The sequence below is a fragment of the Gordionus sp. m RMFG-2023 genome, chromosome 3 (assembly GCF_954871325.1).
Source record: "Gordionus sp. m RMFG-2023 chromosome 3, tfGorSpeb1-WG-v2, whole genome shotgun sequence".
Lineage (NCBI taxonomy): Eukaryota > Metazoa > Nematomorpha > Gordioida > Chordodea > Parachordodidae > Gordionus > Gordionus sp. m RMFG-2023.
This window is the reverse complement of record NC_088777.1, coordinates 23,130,696-23,144,681: the sequence shown is the minus strand read 5'-3', so window position 1 is coordinate 23,144,681 and position 13,986 is coordinate 23,130,696. Positions and strand designations below refer to the sequence as shown.

At 25.4% G+C, this 13,986-nt stretch overlaps 1 protein-coding gene across 2 annotated transcripts in view; it reads left to right on the top strand.

Moving 5' to 3' along the window:
* Positions 1-13,986, top strand: part of LOC135927454 (eukaryotic translation initiation factor 3 subunit A-like) — an 81,427-nt gene that overhangs the window by 59,704 nt on the left and 7,737 nt on the right. For both annotated transcript variants that reach the window (XM_065463444.1, XM_065463443.1), the window contains exons 11-14: positions 1,628-1,759; positions 4,078-4,260; positions 4,410-4,514; positions 7,873-8,109. In XM_065463444.1, coding sequence (XP_065319516.1) covers positions 1,628-1,759; positions 4,078-4,260; positions 4,410-4,514; positions 7,873-8,109 — 657 coding nt within the window. The remainder of the gene's footprint in view (positions 1-1,627; positions 1,760-4,077; positions 4,261-4,409; positions 4,515-7,872; positions 8,110-13,986) is intronic.

Sequence of the window (13,986 nt, the reverse complement as noted above, 5' to 3'; positions counted from 1 at the left end):
TACCAGCCCGGCCAGGCCCATATTTATTTATATATAGAAATTAATTTTTGTAATTACTTAAAATAAAAGACATATGTTATATAGCGTTTAGTTTCAATAAATTCAAAATTTATTATTTTACATAAAAAATTCAATAGAAAATTGATAAATTTAGATATATTTAATAAAATTTCCATAGTCCGACCCGACCCGGCCCGAAATTTTTTTAAAAATATTAGGCCCGGCCCAAACCCAATTATTTTAAATAGAATTAGACCCGAAGCCCGTTCGGGCCTAACTTTACAGATCTTTAGTTTTCATAACCCTAAAAGTAAATATCCTAAATAATTTGCCTAAAATTTCCATTTATTGATAAATTAATATTTTGGTGCATAAGAAATGACCATTGATGCCAAATGGCAGCTCAATTTCACCTAAAATGATTAAAAAGATGATAATTTTTAAATAAAAATATTACTTATATTTTTAGCAAGATTTGATTAACCAGAAATATGAGTTAAAATTTTGGCGCGAAAATGATACGAAAAAATTGATTTTTTATAAATATAATATAATATAATAACATGACAAAGCGAGTTAGTGATAAAATACGAAACAGCAAATATTAAAAATTAAAAATATGATTACAAAAGTTATCAGTGGCCATTTTTAATGCATAAAAAATATTATTGAAAAATTATGATTCCAAAAGTTATCAATGGGCGCGAAAGGGTTATAAACAAAAGTATAATAAGAGTATTTGTATTTTTTCAAGAACCAAAGGATCTTATATCTTAGATACTAGTATTTATAGTACTGCCCAAACTCCCATATATTGCCATCTATATTATGTATTTAACATTCCTTGTGAGTTTCAGCACCCAAAAAATATTTTAAATTTTTCCTGGAATAAGAAAACACCGGAGATTTTAAATTTTTAATTGATTATTTCGTATGGGAAAATTTTAAGTACAAAATGATATAATTTCTGACTCTACCATAAGTAAATAAAAAGATTTGCACCATTTTAGACTTTAAAATATGTACATAATATATCATATCGGAATCTGTTAAAAATTATTAGGATCTGGAATTTTTTATTAAGGCATAGAAATAATTTATTATTCAGCATTTTTAAAAATGCATAGTATCGAATCTGTTTTTAAAAGTATTGACCGATTTGACGTATTCTTCAAAAAGTTCATATCTGTATTGTTCATACTGAAATATTATTTGAATCCCAGCCCATATTTTTGGGGGTAAAATCAATCAGCTAATATATTTAACGAATTAACACCAAACCTTTGCTCATATCTCTTGTATGCTATTTTTCAATCGGGTCTTGCCCATATGTGGATTCCTACAAGTTTATCCTGTGACAATAGTTGGCACCATATTTATGGACTGCAATAAATTTCTCACCTTCATTTTGATTTTTGTGATTTGTTAATTTTGAAGCATGGAAATAGTAGCATTTTTGGTTTATTAGAAATGGCTTTTTGCATTTAAAAAATTCTGCTTTTCTTACCATTGCAGTTCTAATTGCTGTAAACTATCAAGGACAATATTATTTGTTTAGATAATAATACTCATTTTTTTATCCATCATGACATTTAGATTTTAAAAATTTCTTTATATATCACATAAGAAAAATACGGAGGCTCAACAACTTATTTTGATCAAACGATTTCAAGAAACTGCAACAGAAGATTTTCATAAAGTTGGTCAGCGTCTCGATGTCATTGATAATAGACGGAAGAAATTGGAGGATATTCAAAAGGTTTTTATTGATTTATTTATCAATTGTAATTGAAAATGTTATACAAAAAGGACAGTCAAAGTTCAGTCATTATTATGTTGTATTATTTTAAGTGGGAGTAAATTTTGAGTTACAAGATGCGCCTAAAAAATATTTTGGCCGCTTAAAATATACCGACTCATACATAATACATTATTAGCAAGCTAAACAGTGAAGAATGAGAAAAAGTCAACCTTATTTTAATTTGAAGTTAATATATTATTTTATTATTGCCTAAGAATTCAACATTGATAACTAGTATAGCTTTATGCAACAAATATCAGAGACCTGCAGGGGCCAGGCCGTATTTTAATTTTTTTAAATATACCCAAGCCGGGCCTAAATATATTATTTTTAAAATACTTGGGCTGGGCCTAAATTTTATTTAAAAATACCGAGGCTGGGCCGTATATTTTAAAAACAAACATGCCTGGCCCGAAAAAATGAACCGGGCTGTGCAAATTACCTCTGCAAGGTTCTGACAAATATATTATTAAAAAATTTATTTTATTTATTTCAAAATAATTTATATAAATATGTAACTAATTTTTATATTAGATTTATTTTTAACGCAAGCTGTCACTAATGACACTTAAAATATATAAAATTCTAACTTTGACCAGTTAAAAAGTTTTGTGCTGCTGAGCATTATTAGAAAACCTTTATGGTAGTCATACTGCTAGCATTCGAGCAACTTACCAGATTTAACCATACATCAAATCTAAATTAATATTATAGATAAGTTTTTTTTAATTTATAAAAATTAACAATTAAAAGCAGGGACCCAAACAAAGGCATATTTGTGCCCCATTCCCGTTCCGGCCAAAAAATATGTCCGTTCAAGTTTTAGAACGCTTTCCTAGAAATATCTTTTCTACCTTATTACATATTATACCGATGACTCTTTAGCATTAATTAAGACATTTTATTATCATTTATATTTGTGCGGCATTTTAATTGAGTTGCTAATATCTCAACACTAATTAACCATATTATCTATTGAAATTTAAAACTTTTTTTATACAGATTATTTTTGTGTATTAGATACAATTTCTAAATTTTATATATATCTAGATACATTATCAACTCTGCTAATTTGATATCAATAATATCTATTCAAATTTCAAACTTACACAATGACAATATTAATTTAATGACTATGTCGTGATAAATAAAACATTTTCTTATAGATTATCATATATATTTGTGGTTAATAATAATTTGAGTATTGAAACTAACTTAGTAACAATATCATCCATTAAAATTTAAAACTTTTATACAAAATTAATTTTTTAATAAATTTAAATCATGTAATTACTGAATAATTGGTAATAATTTTGTAAGGTAAAGCAAAATGGAATTAAGAAAATAAAAAACGAATATTTAACATTTATGAATGAATCATTTTATATAATTATGTAATAAATAAAAAAAAAATTCATGAATTTCCTTCCCGAAAAGTTCCCAGTTTTGTACCTGATTATAAATTTATAACCTTTGCTAATAAAAAAATTAATGAATTTCATGAAAATGGATTAGTTAAATTTTTTGATAGTAAAAATAATTCTTTAAATATTAACGAATTCCCAAATATACGTCGTTATCACAGCAGAAGTTGTGTTAAGTACTGAACGTTCTTGTTTATTCTATTACATTTTGAAAGCAATATCAGAATTAAAAGCAAATGGTTTTCATTAAATAAAGAATTGTTAAAAAATGAATTGTAATATAATAATTATATATTTTATTTAGCAAATTAAAAATTTTTATTGATAACTATGTTTTTTTAATCATAATATTATATATTGAAAGTTTTTAAACGTTTCTTTTTTAGGTTCGTAACGTAAACGACGTTTCATTTGTAAAGTAACAGTTTCAGCCCCTATATTTTTCATATTTTTTTGTTATAAACGATAATTAATCAAATTTATACAAGGAATGATTTTAGATATGGATGATATAAAATATATATAATTTTTATAATAATTTAAGTATCATTTTTAATAAAATATTTATTCTATAATTTTCAATGGTGAATTTATAGGAAATTAATAAATTATAAATTTATTAACTTCAAATTAAATTAAAGGTCACTCCTGGTTATAAATTTTTTGTTTGTTAATAAGTATATTTATATTATTTATAGGCATGCATAGCTCTAAAATTATTACAAAATCTCGTTTTAAATAAAATATTACATTTTATATCATCTGTGACTTGATTTAGCGCTTTATATTGCATTTTTATTTCAAAGACTTGAGTTATATCAATTTTCGAACATTTAACTAAATTTATGATAGGATATGATTAAAGAAGCCAAGCAAAATAAGTTGAAATTGGAAGAAAAAGAGGTCATAGCCAAGCGGGAACAAGAAAATAAAGAAAAAGAACTCAGCAAAATGCAAGAACGCAAGATGATGGAACATACAAATTACCCTAACAAATCACTGGCTACTAATATAAATAAAGGAATCAATGACAGAGTATCACTTATTATTAGAATTCACAATTTTTAAATATATAATATTTTAATTATTTATTTTAGTCATAGATGATATTTCTTATATTAATTTATATTATATTGAGTAAAATTACTGGAATAAATTCTTTAAACTTTATTATACTACATTAGGATGCCACAACAATTTACAATATAAACGAAGCTGGTGATCTTAAGAAAACGCAGAATAAAATAAATCAGGATTTAATAGCCAAGTTAAAAACGCAATACAAAAAAGTATGTTTTACATATATTTTTTTACCATAAACCCTTTCGTGCCCTACATTTTTCCCTTAAGCAAAAAGTTTTTTTTTACCCTAAAACTTAGTTAAACAAACACAAATAACACATTTTCAAAGTTTTTTAATTAAAAAAGTGCCTATATATAGAATTATGAAATGTTGCCATTCATCATCATAGGGATATTTATATGTAAAAAAAATATACAATTTATTTTGAATGATAAAAAATAAAACAATTGCAATTTTTTATTTAAGCATGGAGATATTTTGCATTTTATACATTCGAATCTAGAATAGCCATTTGTGCATTTCTTGCATCTTTGCTTACTAGCCGCTGATGGTCAATGTCCTGTTTTATTAAATCTATTATCTGTGATTGGATGAAAACTATTCTATTACCTTCCTTTTTTCAATATTCAAAGTATATCTTCTTTTTTATCATTTTCCTTTCCAACCATCATCAATCCTTTATCTATCTGAGATTCAAATACTAAAAGAGATATATGTTTACTATTTTTCTGCTTCATGTGCCGTCGAGCAACCTTGGATTCACTACACAGGAATTTAATAAATAAAAGAAAATTCGCAAATTAAAACTCTTCCATTTTATGTCAGTTCTGTAGAGTTCAATCAACATATTCTTATGATTCACCCCACTTATACCACCGTTATGATCTTGAGTTATAGCGGACGGAATTTCGACGTTGAAAAAAGATTTATCAGTTACCGACCATCTCGTTCCTGATTTGGGATTGATATAGAATAAAATTTTAATTGATCTACACCTAGACATGTTATTGCACTCTCCAAATCCAGATTGTTATTGGTAGACAGACGATAAAATTAATCTGATCGGACAGGTTAAAATCATTTCGCAGAAAGAGAAATCGTTTTAAACAATTTTTTTGTAAAATATAATCGAATATATGCCTAATAAAATATTCGTTTTTACTGCAGCTGTTATATATTATCGAGCTAATAAGTCATTCGCTCGCTATAGTAGAAAAGTAGAGATCTAAATAATGTAAAACATTTTAAGGATAGTGGGAGGGGGGGGCCCAACTGGAAAATTTTATCACAATTCTTATAAACGTATCAATATTTTCATTTTCCTTAAGAATAATATTTTTCAACCATTAGCGCCATCTACTTTTTTCTTCAATTTTTGGTAAAACCAAGGTTTTTACATCGTATATATATTTATAAAAGGTGTCTAAATAAAAAGCAAAAAAAAATTCTAAAACAAACTCACTATTTTGCTTAAAAATACAGGCAAAGCAATTTAGGTAAACCGGATGTTAAAAGCCTATAATGGCACCCATATTTATTATTCTTTGTTAGCCCATTAGAGAATTTCTTTACCTACAAAATGATATATTATAATTTTTTTTACTAAAAATAGTTTTTTGAGATAGCATTTTAAAAATTTTACAGATTCCAAAGTGGCTCTCTTTTGTACCTTTGAGCCCCTATATCTCGAGAACCAGGTGTGCTAGCGAGCTAAAATAAACGGCTTTCTCATTCTTTTATAATTTCAGAAATTTTTAACAATTTTAAAAGAAATGTTAAAAAATAAATACTAATCTGTTAAAAAAAATTAATATTATTTTTACATTAAAAAATTTACTATTATTTTTACTATGTTAAATATAATTATATTCTCTTTGCTACTCTAAAAAAGTTAATAAATTGTCATAAACATATGCTTAGAAAAAAAGACCCATCTAGACTGTGATCCTAAATAAAAGATCAATAACGTATTTATTAAGATTTTTGTGGTTATCCACAGTAATAAAAAATAATGAAATTACCGAGGGATGTATATTTTTTTTACATTCCCACATACCATCACCAATATTCTTTACCCCATAATTAAGATAGTTGTGTATAGATTGAATGAGAATGTTATTTATCAAATCTGCACCACACTGTAATAACGATAGTGGACCCCATAACAGCAACAAAATGTGCTCACAAATTATCGCCTCATGAAATTCTATTAATAAGCGCAAAATGGATAAGATTAAAATAAAAGGTACTTTTTTTATAATAGTTTGTTATAAAATTGTAAAATAGCTTATTTTACAATATAGCATCCCAATAATAATCATATCTGTATGGGCTGCCTGCTTATATATGGCCCCAAGACATCTATACTCAATTGATTTTTTAATTTGATTACCAATACAATTCATATTTTTATGAAATATATTATATTATAACGATTTTTGAATAACGCCATCTACATTATATTTTTTATTTATAAAAATTTAAATAAAATAATAAATCATCGAGATTTTTGATTAAACAGTTTAGTGAATATCATCTCAAATCCCTTAATATTGATTTTTATTTTTGCCGAAAATAAGAAGACACTTGGAATTTTTTATGATATTTTCCAATGTAAAATTTTAAGGACTATAAAAGATATATAATTTGTAACAATATCTTAAGTATTTTTTTATTTGATTAGATTTAATGAAATCACGTATTGCCCGATTCGAGTTTGAAAGAGTATATCGTTGGATCTGGTTGAGCTAGCGCTCTAAATTTCGATTTTATTAAACAAGATAAATAACTTATAAGCAAAGTTTCATTCATTTTTCAGATGGTCAGGTCGATTTATCATGCGATTACCCATATATATTTTTTTTATTTAATAAAAAACTTTGAAAATATTATATTTTGTGTCTTGTTTACCTAAGTTTTAAGAAGAAAAAATTTTTTTGTTCATGGGAAAAACTTCGGACACGTTTGCTAAATAAAAAGCCAAAAATACGTTTTTAGAAAAAATATAATATTCTTCGATTTGATTTTTTGGAGGCCTATAAATGTCGCTCATTTTAATAAAATAGGATGAAACAAGTAAGATATTGATTTTTTTCTTTAATTTATCATAGAATAATTATTTAAATAAATAATATATTTTTTATTATTAAAATACAACTATTAATCTAAATTATTCAAATAAATACAAAAAAATATTTATATTTAGCACATTCAACCCCCTATATATTACATTCTTATAATATTATTAGACAAAATATATTTGGCTAAACAATTTGTATATGAAATTACTATTATATTAAAATTATTTGTTTTGTGACTCAGCCTAAATATCTTTCTGCACAACTTGTGAAAATATATTTTAGGCTGCCCAATTTTTTAAAACTTTTAACGCAAATTTATAAATTTTTCATAAGAAATAATTATGAACTAGTGGGTTATAAATTTTAAGGGCCGGACAGCACTAAAATTTTGACCAGACAAGTTCAGAAATGATTATAAAATCATTTTTGGCAGGCCTAGAATAACCACTGATTTACATTTGAATTAAATTTATGTCATACTAGGTTGATCATTTAGCTAGGGCTATTCGCCAAGAAGAGGTTGTAAAACTTAAAACTTACACTCAAGATTTGATGGAACAAAGGAAAGTTAATTGGGAAAAATTGGAAATATTGCGAATACAAAACGAAGAAAAATCTAATGCATTAGGACTAAAAGAAAAGGATAGATTGTCTCGTATAAAATATGATATAATTAGCATGGTTGAACAATTGAAAGATGTCCATGGACCAGCATATCAGGTTATTATTTTAAATATTCAGGTTATGCATGATATAAGAACTATTAAAATGACAGTAAGCTAAAAATATATTTATATTGATATGATACGATAAAACAGTACTTTATATATAACATAGGGACTATTTGAAATGAAATTTTTTTTTAATTACCTCTTTCCACTCTGATAAAAATTAGTATGAAAGTCAGGTTCAGGCCTAAAAACAATTAAAAAATTCTGTCAGCACTTAAGCCAAATAAAATCTGCAGGGTTTCATTTCATAATTTAATCAATGAACAATTAAGAAAAAACTCAAAATTCAAATTTTTATTAAACTTTTCATCTTATCTCCATTAGAAAAATTAATTGCAACCTTCAAATTTTATCAACTGTGTATTTACTGAAATCTAATGTTTACTTTCAATAATAGCATAACAAACAATTTGCAGTCATATTTTTAATCAAAATTGTCAATAAAAATTCATAATTTTAATATATTTAAATTTCAAATTAATATAAAAATAATCAAGGCATAATAGATGCCGAAAACACGGGTTTAAATAGTATATATGGCACATTGATAGGCGGTTAAAATTATTTTTGAAACAATAAATATATATATGGGAGGGTGAATTTAAAATATTTTTCAAGTGAAATGAGCTATATTGTACAATCTTATTTAACTTAATATTTGATTAATTTTTTCACAATACAAATCTCACTATATACGATAATTTTTTATTACTGGTGAAAAATGGAAATATAATGTAAATTTTGCTTAAAATTAATTTCCTCTTAAGTAGCAGCAGACTAATTGGATGAAAGAGTGTCCATGAATGCTTGATTATCTATCATTTGGATTGTTAAATTTATGGTATTAAAATTTATTTAAATGATTGTGAAAATAAAAAACGGGTTTTTATAAGTAGAACTACTCGTTGATGAAACTACTGGATGCATATTTAAAATTCAAATAGGCGGCCAGTGGAGCGCAACTTTTTAGCTGCACGACATAATATTTATTTATAATATATAGATTAAAATATTTCTTTTTGTCTAATTTATCTGAATTGATTGAAACTGTTTTACAAATGATATTTTATTTTTACGACTTATTCTAAAGATATAAAAATAATTTATAGATCTATTAAATGAATTAAGCAACACCCATAATGTAAATGAGAATATATTATACTATTAAAAAATTGATATTACATATAGTGTTGCATTACTTAAAAATTTTGTGGGCTACGATTTTTTATATGCTATTAAAAAATACCATATATATCGGACCTGCAAAGATACCATTTGCACGGCCCGTCATGGATTTTTTTAAAATTTATTTTTATTTTATAGATAATGGCGAATTAAAATATTTAGTTTTAAAATACAGGCCTGGCTTAGGTTCTGGTCAACAGGTTTCTGATATATATAAAATCGATTTTTTTTGTTACAAATACGATAAAATTCTTTATATTATATAAAAATAATGTCACAAATTTAATGCCACCGATATCTATACAAATTAATATATAGGTCATTCCATCTCAAATCAATCATCAGATTTTGTTAAAATTTGGTATTTAAGTTAATAAAGTATTGTAATTGACCAATTCAAAATATTAGATTATTAACTCTATCAGAACCGGAGATATAGAACTTCAAAATGGCTCACAGTTTGGTCATTTTTCCAAAAAAATGATTTTTTAAAATTGGGATAAAGATGTTCTATGCATATCTATTATGGCTCATTTTATAGCCCTAAGTAAACTCTTGAACGTATGTTAAATAAAATTAATTTTTAGTTTATATATTTTTTTAAATTTGCGGTTAAAAATTAATGAATTTTTCAAAATGTTAGACTTAATTTTTTTTTCCAAATTTCAGATATTTTTTAAAAAGTACCAAGAACTATTCATATAAAAAATTTCAGAGTGGGGCCAAAAAAATTAATTAGGAAAAATCTAATTTTTGGGAAAAGATGGCGTAAGTAGTTACAAAAATATCGATTTTAACAATATAAGTCAATATAAGAAATTTTTTTTATTCCATAATAAAATATTTATCGAATGATTAATAGTAAACATAATATTTAAAATAATTTTAATATAATTTCTTTAAATTTTATTTATATATTGCCATTTTAAATTCATCATTAGTTAAAGTAGTTCTTCCTGCGGATATGGCCACATAACTTATACGATTTAATACATTATTTACTTTATAATATATACCAAATGGATGTAGGGTAACTTAGGAAGTGGCCCAATGATAACCTTGGAATCATCTTGAAGTATAAAAGAGTAATTTTCAGATAAATCACAGATAACCAAATAATGATCTTGCTCTAAATTGTTTTTAAGATTCTGATGGAATCTATTTTGCTGTTGAGTAATAAAAGCACGGCGAATCAAAAATTTTCAAATTAGTAATTATGAAATATGTTAGCTGTTTGTGTTAAGGTCTCTAGATTGTTCTATCTACAGATATCCATTGCTTAAACGTTATCCTGTATATATCATGTGCAATTAATAAATTTTCTAATTTAGCCCTTAATGCTTGGTCCCCAGGACATCAAAATAACAGGCTGGTAGGGGATGATTGCTGGAATTATGTTTTTGTAAGTCTTTATTTCAAAACTATTTTTTATTAAAGTTGCTAAATTGCTGTGAATGCCACTTGAACCTGGCATTATGCAATTTTTAGGGCGCAATGAGGCGATAATCCGATTTTAATAAAAGAGTAGATAGCTTTAACATTTATTATAGATTTCTTTTAAGTTATTAAGAATTAACGATTTTTGAACATTAATCCTTTCATCATTTTCAATTATAGAAAGGTAATCTTTTTTCCGGGCAGTAACCTACTATATTCATCGTAATAGAAACTTTTTACAACGTCAACTGTGCTCTGATCTATGGTTTTACTTGCCTTGGGATTAGAAGTTGAATGAATCACCTTTTGACCAAGAATGAATTTTGAATTACGGATCATATAAAACGAAGCGTTAAATTTTTTTAAAATTTTGTGAATGCTCCAATTTGAAGTAATGTCGTTAATAATTGATATTTTTGTGTTTTAGACAATAATGGATAGTTATTTATATTTTTCATATGAATCATCAAATCGTCGCTACCATTTGTATTCATCTTTGGTTGAAGAATTTTGTCAATAGCTTTTTGAAAGTCTGCATAGCTTTTTTCTTGGGATATTCGTTTTCTCCTAGTCTCTTTTTTTTATTGAAGATTGCCCCATTTGATTTGAAATAGAATTTAAGGATTCTAAAAAAAGTGTAGGGAGTTGCACATTGTCGTAAATTGGATTATCATTTTCTCTATCGGTGGAGTTTAAGAAATTATTTGAAGTTGTAGGGATAATACCATTCTTCTTTTTATATAAAAATTTGCCACACTTAGGACAAATATATTCTCCTTTGTTAATTTTATGATACAGTGTCATCCAAAACGTCACTTTCTTAAACCTTTTTTTGGAATAGTGATTGGAAGATTCAATGGATTTGTACAAAACATATTAATAAGTTAATTTTAAAAATTACAAATTTTAGGAAAAATTAACAGTTAAAATATCGATAAATTATTGGAAAAAAATTAATCGAAAAATAAATAATTTAATTAATGCTTACTTAATAAATTTTATTATCTATAAATTAAATTCAATGAAATTTAATTAAAATTATTTTAAATATTATGCTTACTATTAATTATTCAATAAATATTTTATTATGGAATAAAAAAAAATTATTAGATTGACTTATATTGTTAAAATAGATATTTTAAACAACTTACGCCATCTAGCGGATTTTTTAAAACAAAGATTTTTCCTAATTAATTTTTTTGGCCCCACTCGAAATTTTTTATATGAACAGTTCTTGGTACTCTTTACAAAATATCTGTAATTTACGGGAAAAATTTTGGTCTAACATTTAAAAAAAATTATTACAATTTTTTAACCGCAATTTTAAAAAAATTTACAAACTAAAAATTAATTTTATTTAACATACGTTCAAGAGTTTACTTAGGGCTATAAAATGAGCCATAATAGATACACATAGTGCATCTAATTTATACCAATTTAAAAAAATCATTTTTTTCGAAAAATGACCAAACTAAGCCATTTTGAAGTCCTATATCTCCGGTTTTAATAGAGGTAAGAGTCTAATATTTTGGATTCGTCAATTACAATACTTTATTAACTTAAATACCAAATTTTAACAAAATCTGAGATGGTCGGGTTGTAAAGTGATTGATTTGACATGGTAAAACGATTGGTATTTTGCATTTTTACCATAAAATTTGAAACAAAAACTAGACAGAAATTATAGATTTATATGTAGCCAAATTTCTCATCCACAAAATAAAAAAGTATAGCTCTTAATATTTAGGAGTTATGATTATATGAAGTGTGCCATTATTGCTATTTTACCCCATAGCCAGGGTAAAATAGTTAAGATAAACATAACTTTATTGTTTTATTAAACAAAATATTTTAATTTTGACATCATTCATCACTTTTAGATATAAACTAATTAATACAATATTGAAATGGAATTTTTTTTAATTATAGGCACATTTAGAGTTTAACCATTTTAGGCACATTGTACATTTCAATTCTTCCCCTTTGCGACGATTTTTAAAATTTTATTTCATTAATGTTACCTTTTTGCTCAAAAATATCTTTTTATATGGTATAGACGTGAATATTTAGAAATTTTTGTTTTTTAACTTTCATTAGATTGGACATTTTAACCGTTTTACCCATACAACTTTACTCTTGCGTTACTTCTAGTTAAGATATAAACGTCTTAAAAAAATTTTTTATAACAATAACTTTAAGTAACATCTATGAAAAATTTTAAGCCTTAATATATTTTGGTAAAACAAAATAAACTAGATGGTAATTTTTTGGTAAAAACGGGGTTTTAGCAAAATATATTAAACCAGGAAAGTAAAATATGAACCTAGGTAAATATGATATAAATATACATTCATAAATTTATTGATATATTGTCAAAGCCTAGCAATCATTTCATATTCATTTAATTTGAATCTTTGTCAGACCAATTTTCTTTTTGAATAAAGAACATATCGGAAAGAATTTCTAAAATAAAAAATTATTAAAATTTATTCAAGTCATTTTATCCTCGTTTTCAAAGCTATCCAGCGGGACAGCATGATACTTTTTAGAGAAATTATAAATTAGTCTTTAATTTTACAAGTTTTGGATTTCTTTTTTATGCTTAATTTTTAAATAAAAGTATAATTTCTGAATCGAGCGACATTTGTAAATATTGACCTACATAAAGTTTACATGAGAGAGGGAGTAGGAACAATATTTACCTTCATTTTAAAGTGCGAGTGGGGCACCCAAAGGGGGGGGGGGATATTGTAAAATAAAAGCCCACCTTTGTAAAAATTTCAGTGGGAGGGGTCTCAGCCCTTTTTACCCATGTTTACTTATTGTAATTACAACTTTGATGATATGAGCATGTGTTAGTATATGATATGAATATCGCCGGCTAGGTTAATAGTCAACGGTACTATAAAGCATAATGCAAGTGTCCACCAAAATCCTACGCAGTATGCTGAAAGCCAGATAATTTCATTAATGATAAAAATGATAGTATTGATGAATTTCTTATATACTACACTATTATTTTTGGTATCAATATATGGTACCGGTCTATGCCATGTTAATATCTGTGGTGTTACTTTTAGTTTTCGAATCGGTATCGCTAAAAAATAATATGCATTTTCGCTAAAAGCATCATCAAATTATTCCTTATAATTTATCATTTTTAAGGATACTGTTTTGAACAAATCCAGTAGTTGTATTTCTTTTCAAATGGTTGTTTTTTTTCTTTAATTCATATATTAATATA